The sequence below is a fragment of the Pogoniulus pusillus genome, chromosome Z (assembly GCF_015220805.1).
Source record: "Pogoniulus pusillus isolate bPogPus1 chromosome Z, bPogPus1.pri, whole genome shotgun sequence".
Taxonomy (NCBI): Eukaryota; Metazoa; Chordata; class Aves; order Piciformes; family Lybiidae; genus Pogoniulus; species Pogoniulus pusillus.
This window is the reverse complement of record NC_087309.1, coordinates 87,956,716-87,978,357: the sequence shown is the minus strand read 5'-3', so window position 1 is coordinate 87,978,357 and position 21,642 is coordinate 87,956,716. Positions and strand designations below refer to the sequence as shown.

The 21,642-nt window shown below is 45.5% G+C and overlaps 1 protein-coding gene across 5 annotated transcripts in view; it reads right to left on the bottom strand.

Annotated features, from left to right (window-relative positions):
- LOC135173361 (PH and SEC7 domain-containing protein 3-like) overlaps positions 1–21,642 on the bottom strand; it is a 115,328-nt gene that overhangs the window by 49,283 nt on the left and 44,403 nt on the right. For 3 of the 5 annotated variants that reach the window (XM_064140206.1, XM_064140202.1, XM_064140204.1), the window contains 2 exons: positions 21,576–21,634; positions 16,568–16,657 (listed from right to left, as the gene is read on the bottom strand). In XM_064140206.1, the coding sequence (XP_063996276.1) occupies positions 16,568–16,657; positions 21,576–21,634 (149 nt within the window). Of the gene's footprint in view, positions 1–5,756; positions 6,105–16,567; positions 16,658–21,575; positions 21,635–21,642 lie in introns of those variants that run through there. The other 2 variants (XM_064140203.1, XM_064140205.1) reach the window with 2 other exon arrangements.

The window sequence follows — 21,642 nt, the reverse complement described above, 5'->3', positions numbered from 1 at the left end:
ATTTAATTAGCTGCAAGGACAGGTTTTATTAACTTATGTTTCCTCTCTGGAGGAGAAAAAAAAAAAAAAAAAGACAAACCACCAAACCCCCAAACCACTCTGATTTAAAGCACTCTTACAGTTCGACAACAATCACATCTTATTTGCTAGCCTGGGGAAGTGCTTGGTGAATCTGTCATCTAAGCCGTAAAAGTGGAGACTGGAGCATAGAAGTGAATACCATAACAAATACTGCATGGGTCTCATCTTGCAAGTTGGACTTGGAAAGGGAAAAGACCTTCCATCTCTTTTGACACCAAAGACTTGGAAGCAGCTATCAAACCCCCTACCAATTCAGCAGTGTTTGACTTCACTGCTTCCACTCATAAGCTCTATTAATTAGACCTCAGAAACCTTCTTAGAGCTGTCCTATGAGAACTGATGATTTCTGAGGTCTCCTAGAGAAACAACTGCAGTTTTGAAGGGAGAACGTAAGAAATTAACTGCTGCAATGGCAGACAACTTCCTAGACACTTTCCTTATCTTAACTTCAGTTGTGTTTCCTCCAACTCCAATTTGACCCTTAGCAGACTGCATTGTAAAAAAGAAAAAGCGGAGTTTGTATTTGCAGGATTTGTTTGTACATGCTTACAGACTCGGCAAGAAACTTAAAACTTTCCTTTTTAAGAGGAAGTCTGTAACTCTGTAACAAGCTGCTGAATTTCATCCCCATTTTTCCTTCGATAAGCAGATAGGCCAGACAAAAATACAGATTTTCATGAGATCTCACCAGCTGGTACATTTATTTCAACTGGAAAGAGACACAAAGCCATGGAAGAAGTGCTTCTGAAAACTCCTGTTTATTTTACAAAGCTGCCAAGAATGAAAAAGTCACCGGCCGTTCTCACCTACCTCTAAACCTTGTCACATGCATGAACCTCTGGACCCACTTAAAAGGCACCTGCTAACTGCTGGCAATCCTGTGATTCAGCTTCTACATGCAGAAGCAGTGAACAGAAGAAAGGCACAAAAAGGTGTGCACATAAGGACAAAGACATAATGAGTTACCAAGATACTCATCTCTATAGATCATCAAGTAAGAAGTAGGCACAAGGTCCCCAAAGCCTAGCCAGCAAGATGCAAGGTGTTGAAAAGCTCCCAGGGCACTACACAAGCCCTTGCTTTCAAGGGGAAAAGAGGGCTGACTCCTGAAGCAGACAGATGACTTTCTGTATTCATCAGACCACTCTGGAAAGCCTGCCAAAAGGGAAAGGAATACACTGCAGGTATTTCTTCTACTGCCCCACACAGAGAAGGAGCCACCAATACCTGCTATGAACTGGGAAGCAGGCAAATCCAAAACCGAGTTCAGAAAGCCAGCAGAGATGACCCAGACTGTCTTCTCCAGATTTTGTTTCCCATGCTTTCTGCTCACACCCAGTTCCATCAATTCTGGAGTCAATCTTGAGGAAATAACCATGTGACTGCCACAGGAGATAGCCTGGGTGTCTTCTGCAGTCCCCAGGACAGGGATACACTTGTGCTCTGTGATCCGGAACCCTGCCATCCTCCCCTGCAGCCACTGTCAGAAGAAGCCCAGCCTGGGGACATTTCTTTTCCACCTTCTGTTGGAAGCAGCGCAGTTGATCCCAGGCAGCCAAGAAAGCCTGAGTCACACCTCTGGGTAAAAATGTGCTTAGCCTTTGCAGTAGAAGTTCTCAGGTGAAAGTTCAACATTTCACCCAAGCACCAGATCATTGGTGCTGCTGCTGGGACCACAGTAGTTAGCCAGGCACCAGCTGCAGCTCTCATCACAAGTGGCTTATCAGAAGGAAAAAAAAAAAAGGCCACAAAAGTAGTAGAACCCTACAGATGTAAAACAGGTTACAGAAGCAGCAGATAGCAGAGACTAGAGGTGTCCACATACAGCCTGCACGCAGGTGTCAATGTGCCCATCCTCCAGACCAGGGTGCATCTCTGTGCTAGTGTCTTTTGCCAGGGCTGGATGAGGTTTAAAACGCTACTATATATCCCACTCCTAGTTTGATATTTAGGTTGACCCTCCTCAACAACTGTTGGTTGCACACAGATCTACACTGCTTCACCATCTTATTTTGCCATTCTCCTCCAAAATCCAGATCTTGACGTTTTCCTCTGTCTTCATGCATGAATCTGTAACTCTTAGCCCTTGGTAAGTGTTAAGGGCAATGATAAGGGCTCTGATCATTTAGTGCCTGTAATTCCTTGACAGGCTCAAAGCCCACACATCCTCAATGCCTTATGCCTTTTCCCCACCCTGATGTGGATGTAGCAAGGATGCCAGGGTAGTACCCCAAAAAGCCCGTGGGTAAGTGCATGGCACAGCATGTCTGTTGACATTGCTTTCAATTTCAAATTCAACTGGTTTCTACAACAAACATTCTTCTAAAAAGCCAGCATACATTATTCATAAAACAGCACAGAGCTGTTCAGCAGCATATGGAACCAATGAATGTTTTTTTGGTGTGGGTGGAGATAGGATTGATAGGAATGTTTTAGGGGGAAGGGAAGGAGATCATTTCACCCAGGGAATTTCAAGTGCGTCACCAACTAGAGAACATTTCTAAGAGAAACTCCTCTGTTAAAAATCTGGTTTGCATGGAGAAGTGGGGGAGGTGGAGAAAGGGAAAAAAAAAAAAAGAAGGGAAGATTGTGCCAGATATATCATCATAAAACAGAAAAGGATGGTTAGCTGAGGCTCTGGAGAACTAAGAAATTAATGCCACAGAAGAAATGTGTCCTCTTGGGGTATGGGGGTTGCTACAGAAGATTTGTTCCATACTTGCTGGAGTGTTTCATCAGTGTTATTAGTAAAAGCAGCCTACTGAATTATTATGGGTGAACACAGAAGAGGCCAGAGAAGCATTTCCTCATAGCAGAGCACCTACACAGCCTATTTCAGAAATTCTCATACCAGCTCTGTGCATTTGCAGGCAGGACAGGCAGAAGCACTCTGCAATTCAGTCCACGGCTGTGGGAAAGCAGTCTGTCAGAAGGAGAGACTGCTGAGCATGCTGGGTTACAGAGATGATCCTAAGGTCCTCTGACTCACCTTGCAGACAGTCTATGTTTGAGCCCACTCTCCAGAGAACAACAATACATCAACTGACATTATCCTTTTCCCAGGTTCTCCCACTGGCCTGAGGCTGGTTCCCAGGTTCTCCCACTGGCCTGGGATGCACGGTCTAGTGGAGCCTGCCTATGTACAGGTGCATATGTGTACATATATATGTGTGCAAAGAAGCACTACCTGATATTTTTCCAGGAGATGATGGTCCTTGGGCTGTCTTTCTTTGACACTGGCAGCAGGCAGACCTTCTATGCAGGCACCATGTTAGTGCTTTGTTCATACTGGCTAGGGCATGAGGATACAATATGCTTCCTGGCTCAGCAAAACAGGCTGAGTCACGTAAGTGCAAAGTGTCAGAGGAGTATGTTTCTGAGGCACAAATGGGTTAAATTTGTCTTCTGCCCTGTGTCAGCTGAAACAGTCACAAAAACAAGTCTTGATCGTTGTTAATTACTTAGTAGAGAGAGTAGATAAAGTCCAAGGCAATTCAGGCACCAATGGGGGAAACACCCCCACAGAAATACAGAAGAGGACAAGACTACAGATCAAGCCCTGATTGAGACAGAGGGCATCGATATGGCACCACTGACCAGAAAGCCCAGCCTAGAACTGAAGATGTGTCAAGAAAGATGATGCAGATTCATACTGTTAAAAAGCCCTCCTTTGCCAAGCTACACATTGGCAACAACTTCCAGAGCTCTTCCACCAATACAACAGTACAAAAGAGCTAAAGGCCAAATACAAGTAGGTGACATCTTATTAAAATAATTGGGCAGACAAAGAACAGAAAGGGGAACAGACATATGGAAAGAACAGGGCTGCCCAAAATCACAAGACCAATCAGAAGCAGTCACTTGTCATCTTGTCAGTTGGGCAGGCATCACTGATGGGCATGCAGGGATCTTCTCAGCATCCCCATAATACAGCTTTTCCATGTCTTAGATGCTCCACAGATACAAGTATCTTTGTTTGAAATAAGAAAACAGCACTGTAAACAAAAATAAAGCTGCAGTATGCTTCCCAACTTACTGAACCAGGTAAGAGAAGATGTGGATATCTCACACAACAACCTATTGCACTCAGGAAGCAGAAATGTTAATCTCACAGAGTGCAGAGCATTCATTACTGCAGTAGCTAACTATGTCAAACACCATCCCTGGGAGAGTGTCCCACCTCTGAGAACATTACACCGTGTGTACATGGAAGACACAAAGTCTGGGGGAGGGAACAGAGGTACAGAGACTAAGTGAATCACACAATGTAAAGAGACCTGAATTTACATCATATGCAGAGACTTTTTGTCCATAAATCCTGCTACATATACATACACCATGCAATTATTCCCATGCCTAGGGTGAAAGTGATTACAGCAGCACGATACCAGAGCACTTGCCAGACGCAGCCTTTACTTTGGCATTTGCTGGAGTAGCAGACACTGCATCAGCAACAGACTGAGAATGATGGCCATACTATTTCTCTGCCACAACCTTGGCAGGACACTATTTCTTGGTTGTGGTCAATTAGGCCCTCAAAATGGAGGTCTAAAATAAGAACGAATAAAATACTTCAGTTATTTCTAATTGCATTTGTCTGTGGTTATTAAAGCTCTGCAGCTGAGGCTCTGAAATACTACAAACCCTGGAAGCTGGCAGAGAGCGATCTGCTAGGAGCTGCCATGCAGCACTGGGATCACTTCACCACAGGAGAGGAGGTTTCTCTCAGGACAGATACGAGATTCAGAGAACGGACAGTACAGGAAGTCCATGACTGTGCCTGCTTGTTTGCATGCACACAGACACGAGGTGTGGTTAAATGCCTTTGGCTGATGTTTTGAAATATTTCAGCCTCATTCAACACACCGTTGCAAATGGTTATATCTTACAATTGCACGGCAGAAGAAAGTTGCAGCATGAATGAAAATAGAGCCTTATTTGGTCACTGCATAAACTTCATCCAGTCCCTTGAAAACGAGACAGCTAGTAATGCACTTGCCAGGGGTTCCTGGGTTCCTCTCAGCTACTGAGTAGAAGCAAGGAATGAGAAAAGAGAAAATACTGCATGGAGTGAGGGTTGTTTGCCTAGAAACGAACAATTGGGCTGAACGAGGAGATGCTGCACACAGCCAGCCCAGCAGCTGAGTATAGTCTGTGCTAATGACCATTGCCATACACTAACGTATCCCTGTGAAAGCACAAGTGATGCCTCTCCTAAGAGATACTTAACAGCAGTATTTAATCATGCATGCAAATGAGACGGTATTTTTACCTAGCAACCACACCTACTAAACTACGGATGTGTAGAAAGGAGCAAAATCCTGTTTTTCTGCAGAAAAAAAAATAGTATCTAACAGATACTTCCAAGGACATCACTCGCGAACTCCAGCACCTTTCCCGAGAGCAGAGTGCAAATTAGCATTCTCACTAGCAAGCTTCCACTGTTTACTATCATACCAGGCTCAGTGACAGGGCATTCCTCAAAGACCCAGTCACTACCACACATCAAAAACCTTTTTCACCTTCAACTCTCTTCTCAAAGCTGCAGATTTTTTTTTTCTGACCTGACAGCAATTCTGTGATCACTGCAGATCATCCCTGCAGAGCATAACCTTTTCAACACCAGCACCTCCACTCCTAGCTAAGAGAAACGCTGTGAATATTAGGTTATTTACCTTGCTTTCTTTAGTAGAAAACTCAGAGGAGTTGGAGATTTTCATAGATTTTGACCGATGGGACTGCCGCCAGAGAGATTCTTCTCGGGAGTATTTCACCGAACCTGTGGCTCTCACGCGGACTTTGCTGGTGCTCTGAACACTGTTAACTCCGATCATTTCCAAAAGTGAGCGTATGGGATGAGGAAGAAGAAAGCTAATGGCACTTCCCAATCCCCTGCAGAGGAATTGGAAAAGGTCACGTCTGGAGAGCCCAGGCTCAAACAATCAGTGTTTGCTTATAGCGCACTAGACTGTTTTCTCCAGCATCTTCAGGCACACTGTTTGGAGCCAGCCTGATTGTTCCAGGCATTGCTCACGTCACTGAACAGGGGAAAAAAAAAAAAAAGAGGGGGGGGGGGGGGGGGGGGGGGGGGAGAGAAAAAAAAAAAGAGGAGGCTGACAGAAACTCCACCCCTGCTCCATTCCCCTCCTCACCATCAACTCCCCCTTCATACACTCACCGACAGCGAGAGGGAGAGAGGTGGAGAGAAAGGTGCTGGAACAAATGCCAGCAGATCAAGCAAGAGATTAATTTGCAGTTCATACGGCCACACTCCCCTGCCTGCAATAGCCTGCCATGTTCATTACTGCCTGCGATAACAAAGGACGCTGTGAAAAGAGTCTTCAATCACCTGCCAGCTAGGCGCTCCTGAACGTGAGAAAAACCGATGTGTTCCCGAAGCGCTGGAGAAACGAGTGAAAGCCCAGAGCACCATAGCGAAATTATGGCAAGTCCCTGAGAAAAGACCCAGCAAATTTCCACAACTTCAAGTGCTTGCACTTGTTATAGCCAGAGTCCTTGGGGTGCCTCCCCGGTGACCACGCAAGAGCAAAACCACTTCCATGCTCTAAGAGGGGCTTAGGTGAAAAGACACGGCTTTCCCAAGGTGAGCAGAGCAAACGTGTCAGAGCTGTAAGCGAGCAGCTTATGTCTCCCCTTTGCGTTCAGAAGAGCTGTAGCTATACCTTTTCACGAGCAGACTGCAGGTCCAGCAGCTGACCCCCCACGAAAGGCACTCTGTGCAGGGGGTCCAGCACTGGGAAGAGCCAAACACAGCAGATGAGGCACTGCTCCAGCCTGTGGGTGCCTGGCCCTATGGGCTGGGCATACTCCCAGATCCTGGAGCCACTTTCCCCTCATGCAGTGGGCAAGGGGAGGCTGGCATCAATGGCAGCAGGCACTCCTACCAAGATTGGATCCACTATATAAAGGAAAAGAGAGACGTTGACTAAAATATTGCAAAAGCACCATCATTTCTGGCTGCTGGAGACCCAGCACACAGCAGATTGTGCATTGCCATGGCAACCTGCTCCGATGAGAGAAAGATATCTCTGCTGTGTTCAGCACTGTGTGTGGCAGCAGGTGGAGCAGCTCATGCAAGCTCCAAGGCAGAAGAGGACAAAAGGGACATCACCCTGAACTCAGAAGAGGCAAACAGCTTGTGCAGAGAAAGCACAAGTACCTGAAAGATTGTATGGCACTGGGACCTCACCAGGGGCTAACACCAGGTTCGACAGCCTGCACTGTGCCATCAGCCCACAAGGCAGGGCAAGGCTAGCATCATCACAGTCATGGTCTGAGAGGACACCAGAGCCTCTTCCACTCTCACCTCGACACAGAGGGAGATGCAAGTCTGTGCGCATAGCCAGCCAGGGACAAAGGATCACTGCCCTGGAATGCCAGTGTGAATGTCCAGTGTCAACGTGAACCAGGCAGCCAAAAGATGGGTAGAGGGACTCCAGACACCATCCACATCTAAGTCTCACTCAGTGTCCACCAAGCTACAATAAGCCAGAACGAGAGCTGGTCACCCTTCATTACATGTGCAACAGCACCCTATAGCTAAGGAGCAGATTAACTGAGTGGGCTCTTCCTGTAGTTACACCTTTCCAGCCTCTTGCAATAAGGGATTTAGTGGGCAAATGGCTTGACAGCCATTACGGTCCCACATGCATTTTTGCTCATAAAAGCCACTGCTGTCTCCCTAGTACACAGCAGCCCTTCAATCAGCAGTCACTTTTCGCTCATGTTACCTTCAAGGCTGCTACAGATCAAAATCCTTCCCACAAACTGCAATAGGTGTGAACCACGCTGAAGGACAATGATGAGTGGAACACAGGACAAGGAATCCAAGTATCAACATAAAAACTGCCCTCGAGGTGAGAAACTTCTGATTCCCCACAGCTCTTGCCTCTGTCCTGCTTGAGGTACAGATTTTCAGCTGGCAAACAGTTAAAATATATTTTCATTTCCATCACAGTCAGGTCTAGCAAGCACATCCCTGCCTCGCAGGTGAAGACTGACTCCCAGATGTGCTCCAGCCTTTTTACAAAAGTCCTGTCATTGCTAGGAGGCTTATGAAGGAACTGAGGACCCTTTTTCTCTTGTGCTATTTCCCAGAAAGGGTTTTAAGTTACTTAACTCATCTGAAATTATCCACTGCTAGTGGAAAAGATTTTCATAGAAAATCTCTTCTTAGAGGAAATTTTCACTGCAGTCAAGCAGCTCTGGATGAGCTAAGCAGCAGGTCCTGACAGGTACTACGTAAATGGCCACAAATCACTCTCTATCCTGGCAGCCCCCTGCCTAGCAGATTATTCTTGCTCTCAGATTTATAAGGCCACCTCACCAAGCACCCTCAACACATCAAATGTTACTTATATTCCCTAAATATCACATGTAGACCTAGGCTAACATGGATTTCACAGAGCAATTTAATTATTAAACAAAAGCTAGACTGAACCACAGCAACATTCCTCTTTTGTGGCCCACAGCACCAGCACCACTAAGTGCAGAGCCTCCCCACCTAGCATCCTCTAGGCTGAGGTCAGCAGATTCTTATGCAGGACAGGAAGCTTAATGCACAAGGGAATAGGTCTGGCTCAGTCATATCCAAGAGTCCCCCCCAGGGTGACAGTCTGCATCTTCTTCAATTTTATTTTATTTATTTTCCAGTGGAGTATAGAAAAATACTTCTCAGCTCATGACCTCCAAAAAGGAGAGCCTCAGGAGATCATGGTTTTGAAGCTACAAATGTCTTCAGCTCAGATTTCACCAGTGCTCCTGATTTTCATCTGCACATGACAATACAGTCTTGCATCCTTGAGCAAGCCAGTAGCCCTGTGTACACAGTGACTGTCTTCTTCTGTGAAAAGACAACTCTTGAAGGCTAGAGAAGTCCCACCATTTTAGAAATGTGCATGCACACAGACTTCATTTCTGTCTGTAACTGAGCAACAGGGATGTCTGAAGAAGAAGTGGGTTGCTAACATAAATAGAGGGACAGAAGGGATGCTTTTAAAGAGGGGCTGAAATGGATGTACATTACCAGAAAAATCAAAGCTGCCTGCACCCCAGATACATCAAGAAGCCATGATCTTCCCCTTGATCAGAGACCAGCAAAGAGGTGGTAGAAAAGGGACAAAATACAGATAATCAATCAGTATTTAGTCTGAACAGCCTACTGACACTGCTGGGGTGACCTAAAGGACAGTGTGCCTATTTATGGACATTCACTACAAGCACCCCTAAGGAGCAAATCACAAACCAGCAGAATTTAAAACTTTGGGCTAACACAGATGCAAAAGAAGAGAAACAGAGTCTCTACTATTCTCTCCCTCGCAGCATTTTAAAGCCCTCCAAAAGGTTTTCGTCTGTGACAGGCAGGTATCAACCACAGAGGAAACAGGCAGCCATTCCAACCTTACTGTGCAGTCAGCTCCCCTCATCCTCTTTCTCCTACCAGTCAAGCTTCCTTGAGGGGCCAGAAATACTCAGTCCTTGCTTGATCCTCCTAGTGTCATTCAGGTAATCAAGAACACAAGAGGGAAAGCTGTGAAATCCGAAGTGAAACCCAAGGACCACATCATTGTGTCTGAAAAACTCCCATATGCTCACAGAGAGCCACAAGAGTCCATTAGCATCATTTAAGCCTGGTCCAAGAGATAAAAATACCAAAAAAAGCCAACAAAATACAAAATGTAGTTTCCCCCAGTACAGACTATTCTCTATTACCAGACATCTACGGAGATGTTGGGTGTTACCTCACTCTGAATCTGCCAGCAAAAAAACACCAGTTAATGCCCCTGAGAAAAAACTTTCATTTTCTTATGCTTTATACTGTAGTACATAAGCCTGTGTTCTGAAAGAAGCCCTGAGGGTGACTCTGATTTCTCTTAGGATACAATGGAAAGTGGTCAAATTACTACAGCCCAGGAAAACTATCCCATGTCAGCTAGGTTACTGTATCTATAAGCATGTGCTCTCAGACCCCTCCACCATAAAGCAAAGTATATCAAGTCATAGCACCAGGAAAACACAAGCATTGGTCCTATGACCCCATGAGGGCAACTGAAGTTGTATGTTTTACTCTATGTGACAAGCAGGCTAAAATGACATCCACAACCAGCTGGATTTTGGTCACAGATACAAGCCTTTACTACTGACTTGTTAGACCAGTAAGCCCCCCCATACAACAGCAGAGAGACAAAGTCATATTGGCTGGTATCACTGTACCATATTGAGCCAAAAGAAACCACTCCTAAGATAAGTGTCCTGCTGAGAATGTTTGGAAACCACAGGTTTAATAAAAAGAAGGTCTTTGATAATAACAGGGATGCAAAGAAACCATGTCCTTCTTATGCTCATTAGCATTGCAAGTGAAGAGATGTCATCACCCATCTTCATTTTTCTCACAGCAAAATTGAAAACAGCTCTGTCACAGACTAGCCGCTGCACTTTCTGGCAAAGAACTATAGTCTCCAGGGGAAAAAGTTTCTCATCTTGCATTCCTTCTTTTGGGAACTCCTCTACTGCCAACAGAGCTGACAAAGGAGAGGGGAAAGGGAGGGGAATGGGGGAGGGGAGAGAGAGGGCAGAGAAAGGAGGAGAGAAAGTGGGAAAAGAGGGAGGGGAAAGGGGAGGAAAGGGGAGGAATGGAGGGAAAGGATAGAGAAGGGAAGGGGAGAAAAGTGGGAGGGGGAGAAATTGAAACCACTTTGAGAACCACATAGGCTTCACGTGGGTGGCGCCTGTGCTTGGAAGCACTGCAGCATGGAAGGCACAGCTCCAGGGGTGAAAATGGTCCTAACTTTTAACATCCCTTTCCTCCACAAATGCATACACCTATTATGTTGATGTCTGGCAGTCTTGCTCTAAAAGCAGGAAAAATCCTTCCTAATGCTCACAACTCCTGCAAGAACCCATCTGTCAACAGGCCAGAAAATAGGTGACTTGGATTTATCTCATGCTCTACCAGAATCTTATGCATACTTCATTACTCAAGGATGCATGGGCTTGGAAGGAAACTAAATCTTCCACTTAATATCACAGGAATGGAGGAAAAGAAACAAAAAAGCAGAATTTAAGGAGTAACCCACTGCTCTTGCTTGAAAGAAAACAGCGTAACTGAGTCAGAGAGAGAACAGTTCAATGTTATTTGAAAAGTGTGGTGATAAACAGTTGGAATGCTAATGGTTTATACAGCAATAATTCTAAAATTGGTGGAAGCAATGTTTTGTGTTCTCTCTCTCTCTCTCTTTTTTTTTTTTTTTTTTTAATATGGTATAAATTATATTCCTACTCCTCCTTCTCTCGAATTGCAGCACAGAACTTAAATTTCAAGCAGATCAGTGGGTGGAAGATCAAAGAATGTTTTTCAGAATTTGTTTTCTACCTACATGGAGGTGGGAGTAATATGTCATAGGGACCAAAATGTATGTGTGACATTGTATTAGAGATTTCCCAGCTCAAAAAGAGCCCAAAATTCCTCCTTTAAAGTGGCTGAGCACATCACTCCCGAAGACTACCAGTCTGTATCCTCCACACTGACAGCATAAGTAATGGGAAGCTCTGAACCGTGACATTCGTCCTCGGGAGCTGCTAAGCATTTCAGTTAAACCAGGGCATAACTGACATCCTTGGCTATTTGACAGGCTGGAGAAACTACACATCAAATGATTCACTCGCCTAATCAACCTGGACAAGACACTGCAGAGACCTTGCTTCCACAGATGAAAATTAACGTCCCAAAACATTCATTAGGAGCCTGGTGTTGAGCCACAAAACTGCCCTTAGTAGTAATGAAAACTCTTAGCCGATTCTACTTGGGTTCTATGCCTTAACGACACAAAAGCCTGGTGGGCTGGGATCTTTGGAACAATACTCAGAGAGCAAAGGGATGAAAGGTTGGAGGAGCAAAAGTAATTCAGAAATGAAGATTGTGAAAGCAGACACAGGCCTACCCTGTGGAACACTTGCCTTCTAGTTAGATAAATAATCCCCAGTACCACATCTAGACCACAGTGGAATTCTTATTCCTGGAACACTATTACAAAGGTTCAGATTTTCAGTTCTAAGATTTGTATTTTCCTGCTCATAGAGAGCTGGTAGTGAGCCTCAGGCTTTTGGTTTTGCTTATGTTGCTTTCCTCAATGCAATACCTGGGCTTATTTGACTTGAGAAAAGTGCAGAGATTTAAGATTTTTGAGGTGCTGGAAGGTGTCCAGAGAAGAGCAGCAAAGCTGGTGAAGGGCCTGGAACACAAACCCTATGAGGAGAGGCTGAGGGAGCTGGGGTTGTTTAGCCTGCAGAAGAGGAGGCTCAGGGGGGACCTCACTGCTGTCTACAACTACCTGAAGGGACATTGTAGCCAGGTGGAGTTGGCCTCTTCTCCCAGGCAACCAGCAATAGAACAAGGGGACACAGTCTCAAGTTGTGCCAGGGTAGGTATAGGCTGGATGTTAGGAGGAAGTTCTTCCCAGAGAGAGTGATTGGCATTGGAATGGGCTGCCCAGGGAGGTGGTGGAGGCACCGTCCCTGGAGGTGTTGAAGAAAAGCCTGGATGAGGCACTTAGTGCCATGGTCTAGTTGACTGGCTAGGGCTGGGGAATAGGTTGGACTGGATGATCTTGGAGGTCTCTTCCAATCTGGTTGATTCTATGATTCATGAGACCCAGAGCAGTGCGTGCACCCTCACAACCTAGTCCAATTCATATCTCTGCAAAGGTTTGCTTTAACTAGACAGGACAAATACCACCACCCCCAAAAAAAATCTCAAATTAAAGCAAATAAAGGTTATCAGACCAGGAAGGTCCTGGGTGAGGATGGGAAGGGTAGCAAAGACAATCCAGGTGTTCCCTTCAGTCAGTGCGGCTTTTCAGAGGGTGAAAGGAAAATAAGCTTCTCCAAACAACTGCTTAAGACAAGGATTAATGATTTTATCCTACATTCTCTCACTTTTTTACTGCCAGATTAGACACCACTGTCTCCTAGCAGCTGAAAAGGGCCTTTGGATGTTTTGTTTCAAACAGATAAGAAACAGCTGCTCCCAGAATCTTTTTAACAGGAAAAAAATTATTATGGGGGAGAAATAAGGAGACAAGTGTGCATGGCCAAAATTAGGGTCTTTCAAAGCCAATCTCTCCTCTTTCCAGACAATCTCATAAGACCATCTCTGAAGAAGGCTATGATCACATAATGCAAACCCAGAGCATCATCTGTAAAGATGGTATCACTGTACCAGCTTAAAACTGGTGTGAGCACAGAAGGAAGGAGATAAACTGCTCCTATGCTCTACTCACAAGGTTTCTGACATTGCCCCAGAGTGATTTAATTCCTCTTCCAAGTAGGAAGACCCTTGTCAGGGCCTCCCTTTCTACACAAATAAACTACCAGCAGTCTGGTTGTGATTTTCTCAGGCAAGCAACCCATAGGTGGGAGTAAGTTGTTTCATCTCAGCTGTGTTCATCTCTCTCACTTATGGTGGTGCTTCATCTCTCCACCCCTTTCCTCAACCATCCACAGCAGCGCCTGTGGCAGCTAATCTGGGACATCAGGTGCATCTGTTGTGAGGAAATGAGCAAAGCAGCTGGGTCCTTTTTTCTCTCTCAGTCCTGGTAAACCTATCACTCATCCCCACCGGTAAATGCTATTAACTGTATGATTCATCACCAGTCCTAGAAGTGAGCACTGAGCCCAGGCACAGCAGAGTACCGCTGCACTAACTTGAGCACAGGCAGTCACAAGACTTGGTCTCTAGGACTCCTTCCAGGCCTTCAGCTCTCCAGAACAAAGGGACTGTTGCTACAGGAAAGTTAAGATGAAGGCTGAAATTCAGGATCACCTTGCCTGATCACAGCTTGATACAATAGAAAGTTATTTGTGTGCTTGGAGTGAGAAAGCTCAAAGGATGGCAGTTTCGAAAAGTTTTCCTGCTTTTGAAAATTTCCCCTTCAATGACTTCCATCTGCCTTTAACAGACATGACTCACTTTCTGCATCAGTCAGACCCACAGAGATAAGATACTCCTGATTTGCACCAGAGAATCACAGAATCATAGAGCTGTTTCAGATTTCTGAAATCCAACCACAGCTTGGGATGCTGATTCCCATTCACAAGGAATATGGACTAGCTGGAATGGATATAGGAGCCCTGCAGAAAGTATAAACTACCACTCCATGGTCAGCATGCACTTACAGTACATAGCCAGAAATCATTCTTCTGTCTTCATGTCTACTCTTTACTAGCAGCTGATGGGTTGTTTGATAGACAGTCAAAATGGAACCAGGACAAATGGAAGAGAAGGTACAAATATCTGCCTCTCTGGTGAAGTACTGAATATATGAACACTGCAAACAGATCTCATGGGGAAAACCACATTTTTAATAACAGTTTGGCATATCTCTCTTTATGGGTCCCATCTTTTAAAAGCAAACCCAGATCTGACAAAAGGAATGAGGAGGAAAAAAGCAGTGAATCTTCGTGCAGATGAGTATACAAAAGCAAAACTCTTTCCTGTGTTAATGAAGGGACAGAAGGACACAAGGTGAGCAAGATCATATTAGTATTTTTCTTTTCCACCTCTAACCAGAATAAAAGTCGTTGTTCAAAAAGCCCACTTGCTTCCCTATGGGTCTCACCAGCACTACTCAACCAGTAGGTACGCAGGGTCTCACTCCCACAGGGGCACACTGCCACCCTGTGGAAATGATCCTTCCTCTCCCAGGCGGCTGGGAAAGAACGCAAAGATAGCTTGCAAGCCTCACCAATGCTTATTAGCTACACTGCTAATGTACCTACCAGCAAGCCACATGCACTTTGGCACTGTGCTGAAGCAGGGCTCCGTTAATTTAATTTATTGAGACTAATGTAAATTTAATTTCTCCTAAGTCTTTGTAATCACGTATCTAGTGGCAGGGTGGCTGCTGCAGAGACAGTGATGTAGCTACTGAAATGCACAATTACTGCCACTTACCCCACTTGATAAATTAAAACAACAAGGGGAGGATCATTAGCTAATCTTCAGATGTGCCAGATGAGAGACCAAGGCTGGGTGACATTTCTGTCCCCAAGACATCAGGACAGCATGCAGAAAACAGCAGGAGGTGTCAAACAAGGTGGGACACTGTCACTGGGTTTCCTCCTTTCTGCTACATCCAAAAAATTCTGAGCACAGGCTCCAGCTTTGGTGGGCCAGGAAGGAGCCAGGCAGTCTTTAGCATTAGCAGGTCAGCACTAAACAACCAGATACAGCCCCCACTGGGTAATTCTGCCGGCAGGAAAATAAACAGCAGGTGAGCACCAGGTGAAGTCTCTCGTCAGTACACTCAGAAGGTTATTTAAACACAGTCTGGAGACCTATTTATTCAGTAAGGACTGTAATTAGCCTGCAAATTAATCTCAACACATGTCTCCATGGCAGACTTGAGAAATGAGATTCCTTGGGGAAAAGAAACCCACAAACCAAAACAAACTTAAGTATTGCTGCTGACAGCTGAATACTCTGTACCCAGATTTAAAAAATAAAGATGTTAACTATAAAATCAAGGTGGTTGAGTTTATATTCCTAACTCCTTAGTAAGTCCTGAGGCCCAAAGGACAACCTTCCTGAAAAGGCTGGAGAAAATGACGGTACTATCAATACCAGGAAACAAAGTCTGCCTCTTGCAGCTATGCGGGTACAGCTGCACCTCAGAATGGGACTGACATAAAACCCATAGAAGAGACAGCAGCTCTTCTAATTTACTTTGGTAAGCTTTGGGTCAGCTCTTAGATGCAGCAACTCATTTTTATTTCCATTACAAAAAAAAAGTTATGAACTGTAGTGTATGTGCCCCTCTCTTTGTTCAAACTGATTGCTGTTTCTTGTCAGCAATCAGACAAAAGAGAAATGAAACATTCTCATTATTATTAACAATGAAACAAGATTTGTCCTGCTCAGCCTCTTTAGCTGTTTTCCAGATTTAACTCCCGGCACAAACTTAATGAACAAAACCTGAAGCAAAGCAGCCTGTGCCAGACAACACATTCTAATCTGAAATTACATCTCCTGCTCTAATGTGAAAACCTTAAAGTACCTTTGATGAAAAAACATACATACCTTCCAGATATGCAGAATTCAGGACTAGCCCCTATGTATTCAGTAATATCAACTGCCTGCTTCTTTTTGCAGTAATAAGGAGACAGCACTTTGGGATGGCATAAGATTACAGGGCACAACTCTGGAGCTAGCCCTACTGGAGTTTGGTTTCACCGCTCCACACTGAAGAGACTCTTGATCACAATCAAATGAAGGCAAGAGGCAAAACAACAGAATGAACACTGTATACATTACATGAACACTGCATACATTACATATGCTATGGGAGGAGAAATGCTCATTGTTTGTCATGTCTGACAATTAAAATTCAGAATCTGCCAAGTAGGGTGTTCTGGTTTGAACCATCTCTCAACTGAAAAAGAAAGCCACATTCTGAAGATCCTTTCTTACCTTCAACAACCCTTTTGGGAAGTCTTTGCCATCATTCATCCCCTGGAGGTTAGCAATGAACTCCTGGCAGGTCATCTTTTTCCCAATGTTCTGGAAGGGATGGTAAAGAAACAGAGTCATGTTTGTGCTGCTTTCCAAAATGATGTGAAAAAGCAACACCAGATGAACTGCATCTCCTTGCTCTCATTCAAGCCCAAGGCAGGCAGCACAAAGAAGGCATTCCCACGATTATTCAGATACAAACATCCTTGTGTGAATATAGTTAGGAAAAGCATTTGGACCCCAAGTGCCACCACACCCATCTAAAACCAGCTACATACTGAAGGGTAATGAGAGCGTGATAATGAAGCTTCCTGATATCTGCATGGTGCTGTACACCCTCATGTCTCTAGAGGCTTCACCAGCCAATAATGGAAAAGTTCTAATTGATCCTGTTGCAGGGCATAAGGAAACAGCCAACTTCCACATCCTTCCCTTACAATTTCCAATGCTCCCTTCCAATACCAACTGCCCTGAGTTGGAGTAAGATGTTCAGGAGCAGCCACTGACTTTTCTGTTCACACACTGAGGCTGCCTTGACATTTCCATAAGACTACTCTCTTTTTTCTCTGCCTGGCTAATTCTTGGACAGAAAGTTGCCCAATTGAGACACAGGTGTGGGAACCCTTGTGAGCAGGCAGCAACAACAGCACCAAGCTGGTGAAAAAGGAACCCAAAGAGGTCTAAAGAAAGTGAAGCAGCCTGGGATAAGCCATGAAACTCGGGTAAAGGCAGATGGACAATGCAGCCCTGTGAGGATGCCACTGCTGCCAGTCAGGGGAAAGCAGTGAAGACAACTTCCTCATGGTCAGGGTATGCCATGGACAGAGAAACACCGTGCAAAAGTTCTGGGCACAGGCAGTGACCTAGGTTAGAACCAAGCACCCAGATTAACACAGAAGTGGACCCTAAAGAAGGACACCAATCAGTAATGCGAGCCATTCAATGTTACAGTTATAGGAGAGCTTGAACTGCATTTCCTTACTTCCCTTCCACAATGCACGACCAGGGACACATGGAAAATCGGCAAATGTTGCCTGTGAGCCTCTTGCAGTCACAGTGGAAGATCCCACCACCTATGGGCAGCAGAGACCAGCTGAAAGAACACAGGCAGGAACACTGGAAACATGCACTGCTTCCCACATCAGGAAGGCTCCTGACAACACAGTCTGGCTCTCTGGGCGCTAAGATTCTATTTACTAGTGCATATATATGCAAAAGGCAATCAGGTGGAATGGATACAACCACAAGTCTAACCGACTAAATCCATCTAAAATCCTCTACCTGTTCTACACTCAGCTGGTGTGAGAGTAGGACATAATTGCTTCCCCCTCCACCCCATCTTAGGCCTACAAATTCCTAGGCCACATGATGCAGCTCAAAATTCCCTGCCAGGTGGTAGCCATCTCCTCGACACAAACCATAAGACGAGAAGTAACCCACACTCTTCCCAAAGAAAAAGAGGTGAAGGGAGAAGAGGCAGGGAAGGAAGGAGATCGATAACGGACAGGCACTGCCTTTTAAGCTGTAATACCAGAAAACAGAATGGAATAACAATATTACAACATCCTGAGATGCCCACATCTATCCCCTGGGATGGGTCCTGGTTCCTGTAGTATTCTTAGGGGAGCCTGGGACCCCTCAAACTATGAGAACCATGTGGCTAGTGAAGCACTGGAATAGGTTACCCAGGTAAGTTGTGGAAGTGTTCAAAGCCAGGCTGGACAGGGCCTTGAGACAGCTGGTTTAGATCACAGTATCACAGTATCACCAAGGTTGGAAGAGACCTCACAGATCATCAAGTCCAACCCTTTACCACAGAGCTCAAGGCTAGACCATGGCACCAAGTGCTACGTCCAATCCTGCCTTGAACAGCTCCAGGGACGGCGACTCCACCACCTCCCCGGGCAGCCCATTCCAGTGTCCAATGACTCTCTCAGTGAAGAACTTTCTCCTCACCTCCAGCCTAAATTTCCCCTGGCGCAGCCTGAGGCTGTGTCCTCTTCTTCTGAGAGAAGAGAGCAACCTCCTCCTGGCTACAACCTCCCCTCAGGTAGTTGTAGACAGCAATAAGGTCACCCCTGAGTCTCCTCTTCTCCAGGCTAAACAATCCCAGCTCCCTCAGCCTCTCCTCGTAGGGCTGTGCTCGAGGTCTCTCACCAGCCTCGTCGCCCTTCTCTGGACACGCTCAAGCATCTCAATGTCCCTCCTAAACTGGGGGGCCCAGAACTGAACACAGTACTCAAGGTGTGGTCTAACCAGTGCAGAGTACAGGGGCAGAATGACCTCCCTGCTCCTGCTGACCACACCAGAGATATGCTCTTTAAGATTCCTTCCAACCCAAACCATTCTATGATTCTATGACCCTATGACATGTAAACATTTTCCCTCCTGCAGCTTGCAACTTTCCCATGCTGACCAAAAGTAACAGCGGTGCAGCTCATTTCACCCATTGAGATAACTGGCACGGCAGAGGAATGGCTGTTTTGTACCAGGACTAAAAGCTAACATCTCCACACAATATCACACGTGTTCCAGAAGATGTGCCAGGCAGTCTGGAGATACCTTAAAAGTCTCAAGCATCAGCCTCCATGATGACCTCTCTGCACAGAAGTGAGCAAGCATCTTCAAGACATAGTTAGCAAAAATTACATAGTTACAAAAACAACGGAATGTGGCAAGACAGGGATAAGGGGTAAGTCTACAAGAGTTAAGGGGAAGTGAGAACTGAAGGCAGAGCAGCTGCACTGCAGCCCTACAAGCAGCTGAGCTTATTGTGAAATGAAGTGTCCACATTTATGAGCAGTATGTCAGCAGCAAATGGAGCTCACTGTAGACAAGTCCTGTGACTCATCTGCTTCCTGTCTCTAACAGAATCATGGTAAGGATGGCTTAGAGGATTATCTTTGTTAGGAAACAGGCAATTAGTGTTTATCTGCAAGGAGCTCCATTTCAAGCCAAAAATGCCCAACTTACCACCTACATGGAAAAAATGCAAAGCAGTAAGAGCAAGAGACAGAGAGAGAAAGAGAGAAAGAGAGAAAGAGAGAAAGAGAGAAAGAGAGAAAGAGAGAAAGAGAGAAAGAGAGAAAGAGAGAGAGAAGGAGAGAAAGAGAGAGAGAAGGAGAGAAAGAGAGAGAGAAAGAGAGAAAGAGAGAAAGAGAGAAAGAGAGAGAGAGAAAGAGAGAAAGAGAGAAAGAGAGAGAGAAAGAGAGAAAGAGAGAAAGAGAGAAAGAGAGAAAGAGAGAAAGAGAGAGAGAAAGAGAGAAAGAGAGAAAGAGAGAAAGAGAGAAAGAGAGAAAGAGAGAAAGAGAGAAAGAGAGAAAGAGAGAAAGAGAGAAAGAGAGAAAGAGAGAAAGAGAGAAAGAGAGAGGAAGAGAGAAAGAGAGAGGAAGAGAGAAAGAGAGAGGAAGAGAGAAAGAGAGAGGAAGAGAGAAAGAGAGAGGAAGAGAGGAAGAGAGGAAGAGAGGAAGAGAGGAAGAGAGGAAGAGAGGAAGAAAGAGAGAAAGGAGACAGATGCAGAACTCTGGCAAATGTTACAGCTGCACACATGCAACAACACGCTCACAACTGCTATGATAAACCTCCAAAGTTACATGCTGCAACAGCCAGTCAGCTTCATCTGCAAATCACCACCAGCAATGATGGGTAAGAGCCAGAGCGTTTACCTAATGAAGGCAATAGGGCCCACCAAGGCATGGCAGGGAGTGACAGGAAATGCTGTCAGACCAGTGCACAACCATTTGGCCTCTCTCCCTGGACTACAAGGCCAGGCAGGCTGGAGAGCAGGTGCCAGGCTGCTCATCACTCTGGAGATCAGGATATCTGTACAAGCAGTCTCAGGTATGCTCAAGAGAATCAATGTCTGCTGAGAGGCACACCAGGGCACGTTCTTGTACCTCCACTCACCCTCTCAGGCAACTGACATGCTCCTCCGTCAGGAAAAGCTACTCTCCAGAGAAGAAATTTTCTTGCAACACCCCCCTCCCACTCCTACAAGTTTCAGACAAAGGCATTCAGTTAATAGGAGGTGGACATCAAAACCTCTGGTGAAGCACAGCAGTTATCCATTGTAGAGCTGTGATCAAGGAATACCTGGAGACAAATCCAGGATGCCTTCATCTCCTGCTGCCCTACCTATCACCCTTACTGTGCAAGAGCTTCCAAGTGCAGTCATCCTGGAAGAGCTCTTGTAGCGCAGCGAAGGAGCACTGCACTCTATCATGCCAGTCATCTTCTGCTTTCCAATATCCATCTGGACTCCAGGACAGAGGAAGTCTCCTATCAACATGGGAATACCATGCATAGCAGGCGTATTACACCACGGGTGCCTAAATACACATCCTGAGGTTCCTGGCACCTGCTACCAGTACAACTAAGAGGACCAAAATGGAATATTATTTCTTTGGATCAGGCAGTGGGAAGAGGTGTGCAGCTGGGAAACACAGGGCTCCCACTCAGGATGCCAAATCCCTCCTTCTCTGTTTTGGGGACGCCTGTCATCACTCTGAGCAGAACTCTGAAACTCTGGTTTCATCAGATCTCCCTTCCTGCAACTGGAAGCCTGCAAATATCACCCTCCCCTTGTGGCATTCCAAGCAACTCTTCACCTCCCTTTTGCCTTCCCAAATGTTTCCACACACTGCAAAGGGGAATGCAGTCCCAACTACAGCTTCCTGACCAGAGACAGCTGCTGTAACTGTGGAAAGATAAGAAGCCTACCAGAAAGACAAGCACCTGAAGACAAGAGGCATCCTCACATATTACTGCAAAGTCAAGTACAATGCCAGCTTACACAAGACTGATTCCAGCATGACAGAAAGCTCTGCTCTGGACAACAGCCACTGCTCTCTGTTTGCAGTGGTGTTTTAGGAACAGGCCTCTAGTAAAGGGACTCTTCAGGCAGAAGGGCACCCTGTCCAAGCACAGTGTTGATAGGAGCAGCCTACACAAAGCTGTGCATACTTACATGGCCATGCAGGTCTGTGTTCAGCAGCATCATGGCACACGTGAGACAGTGAACTCCATCTGCAGAA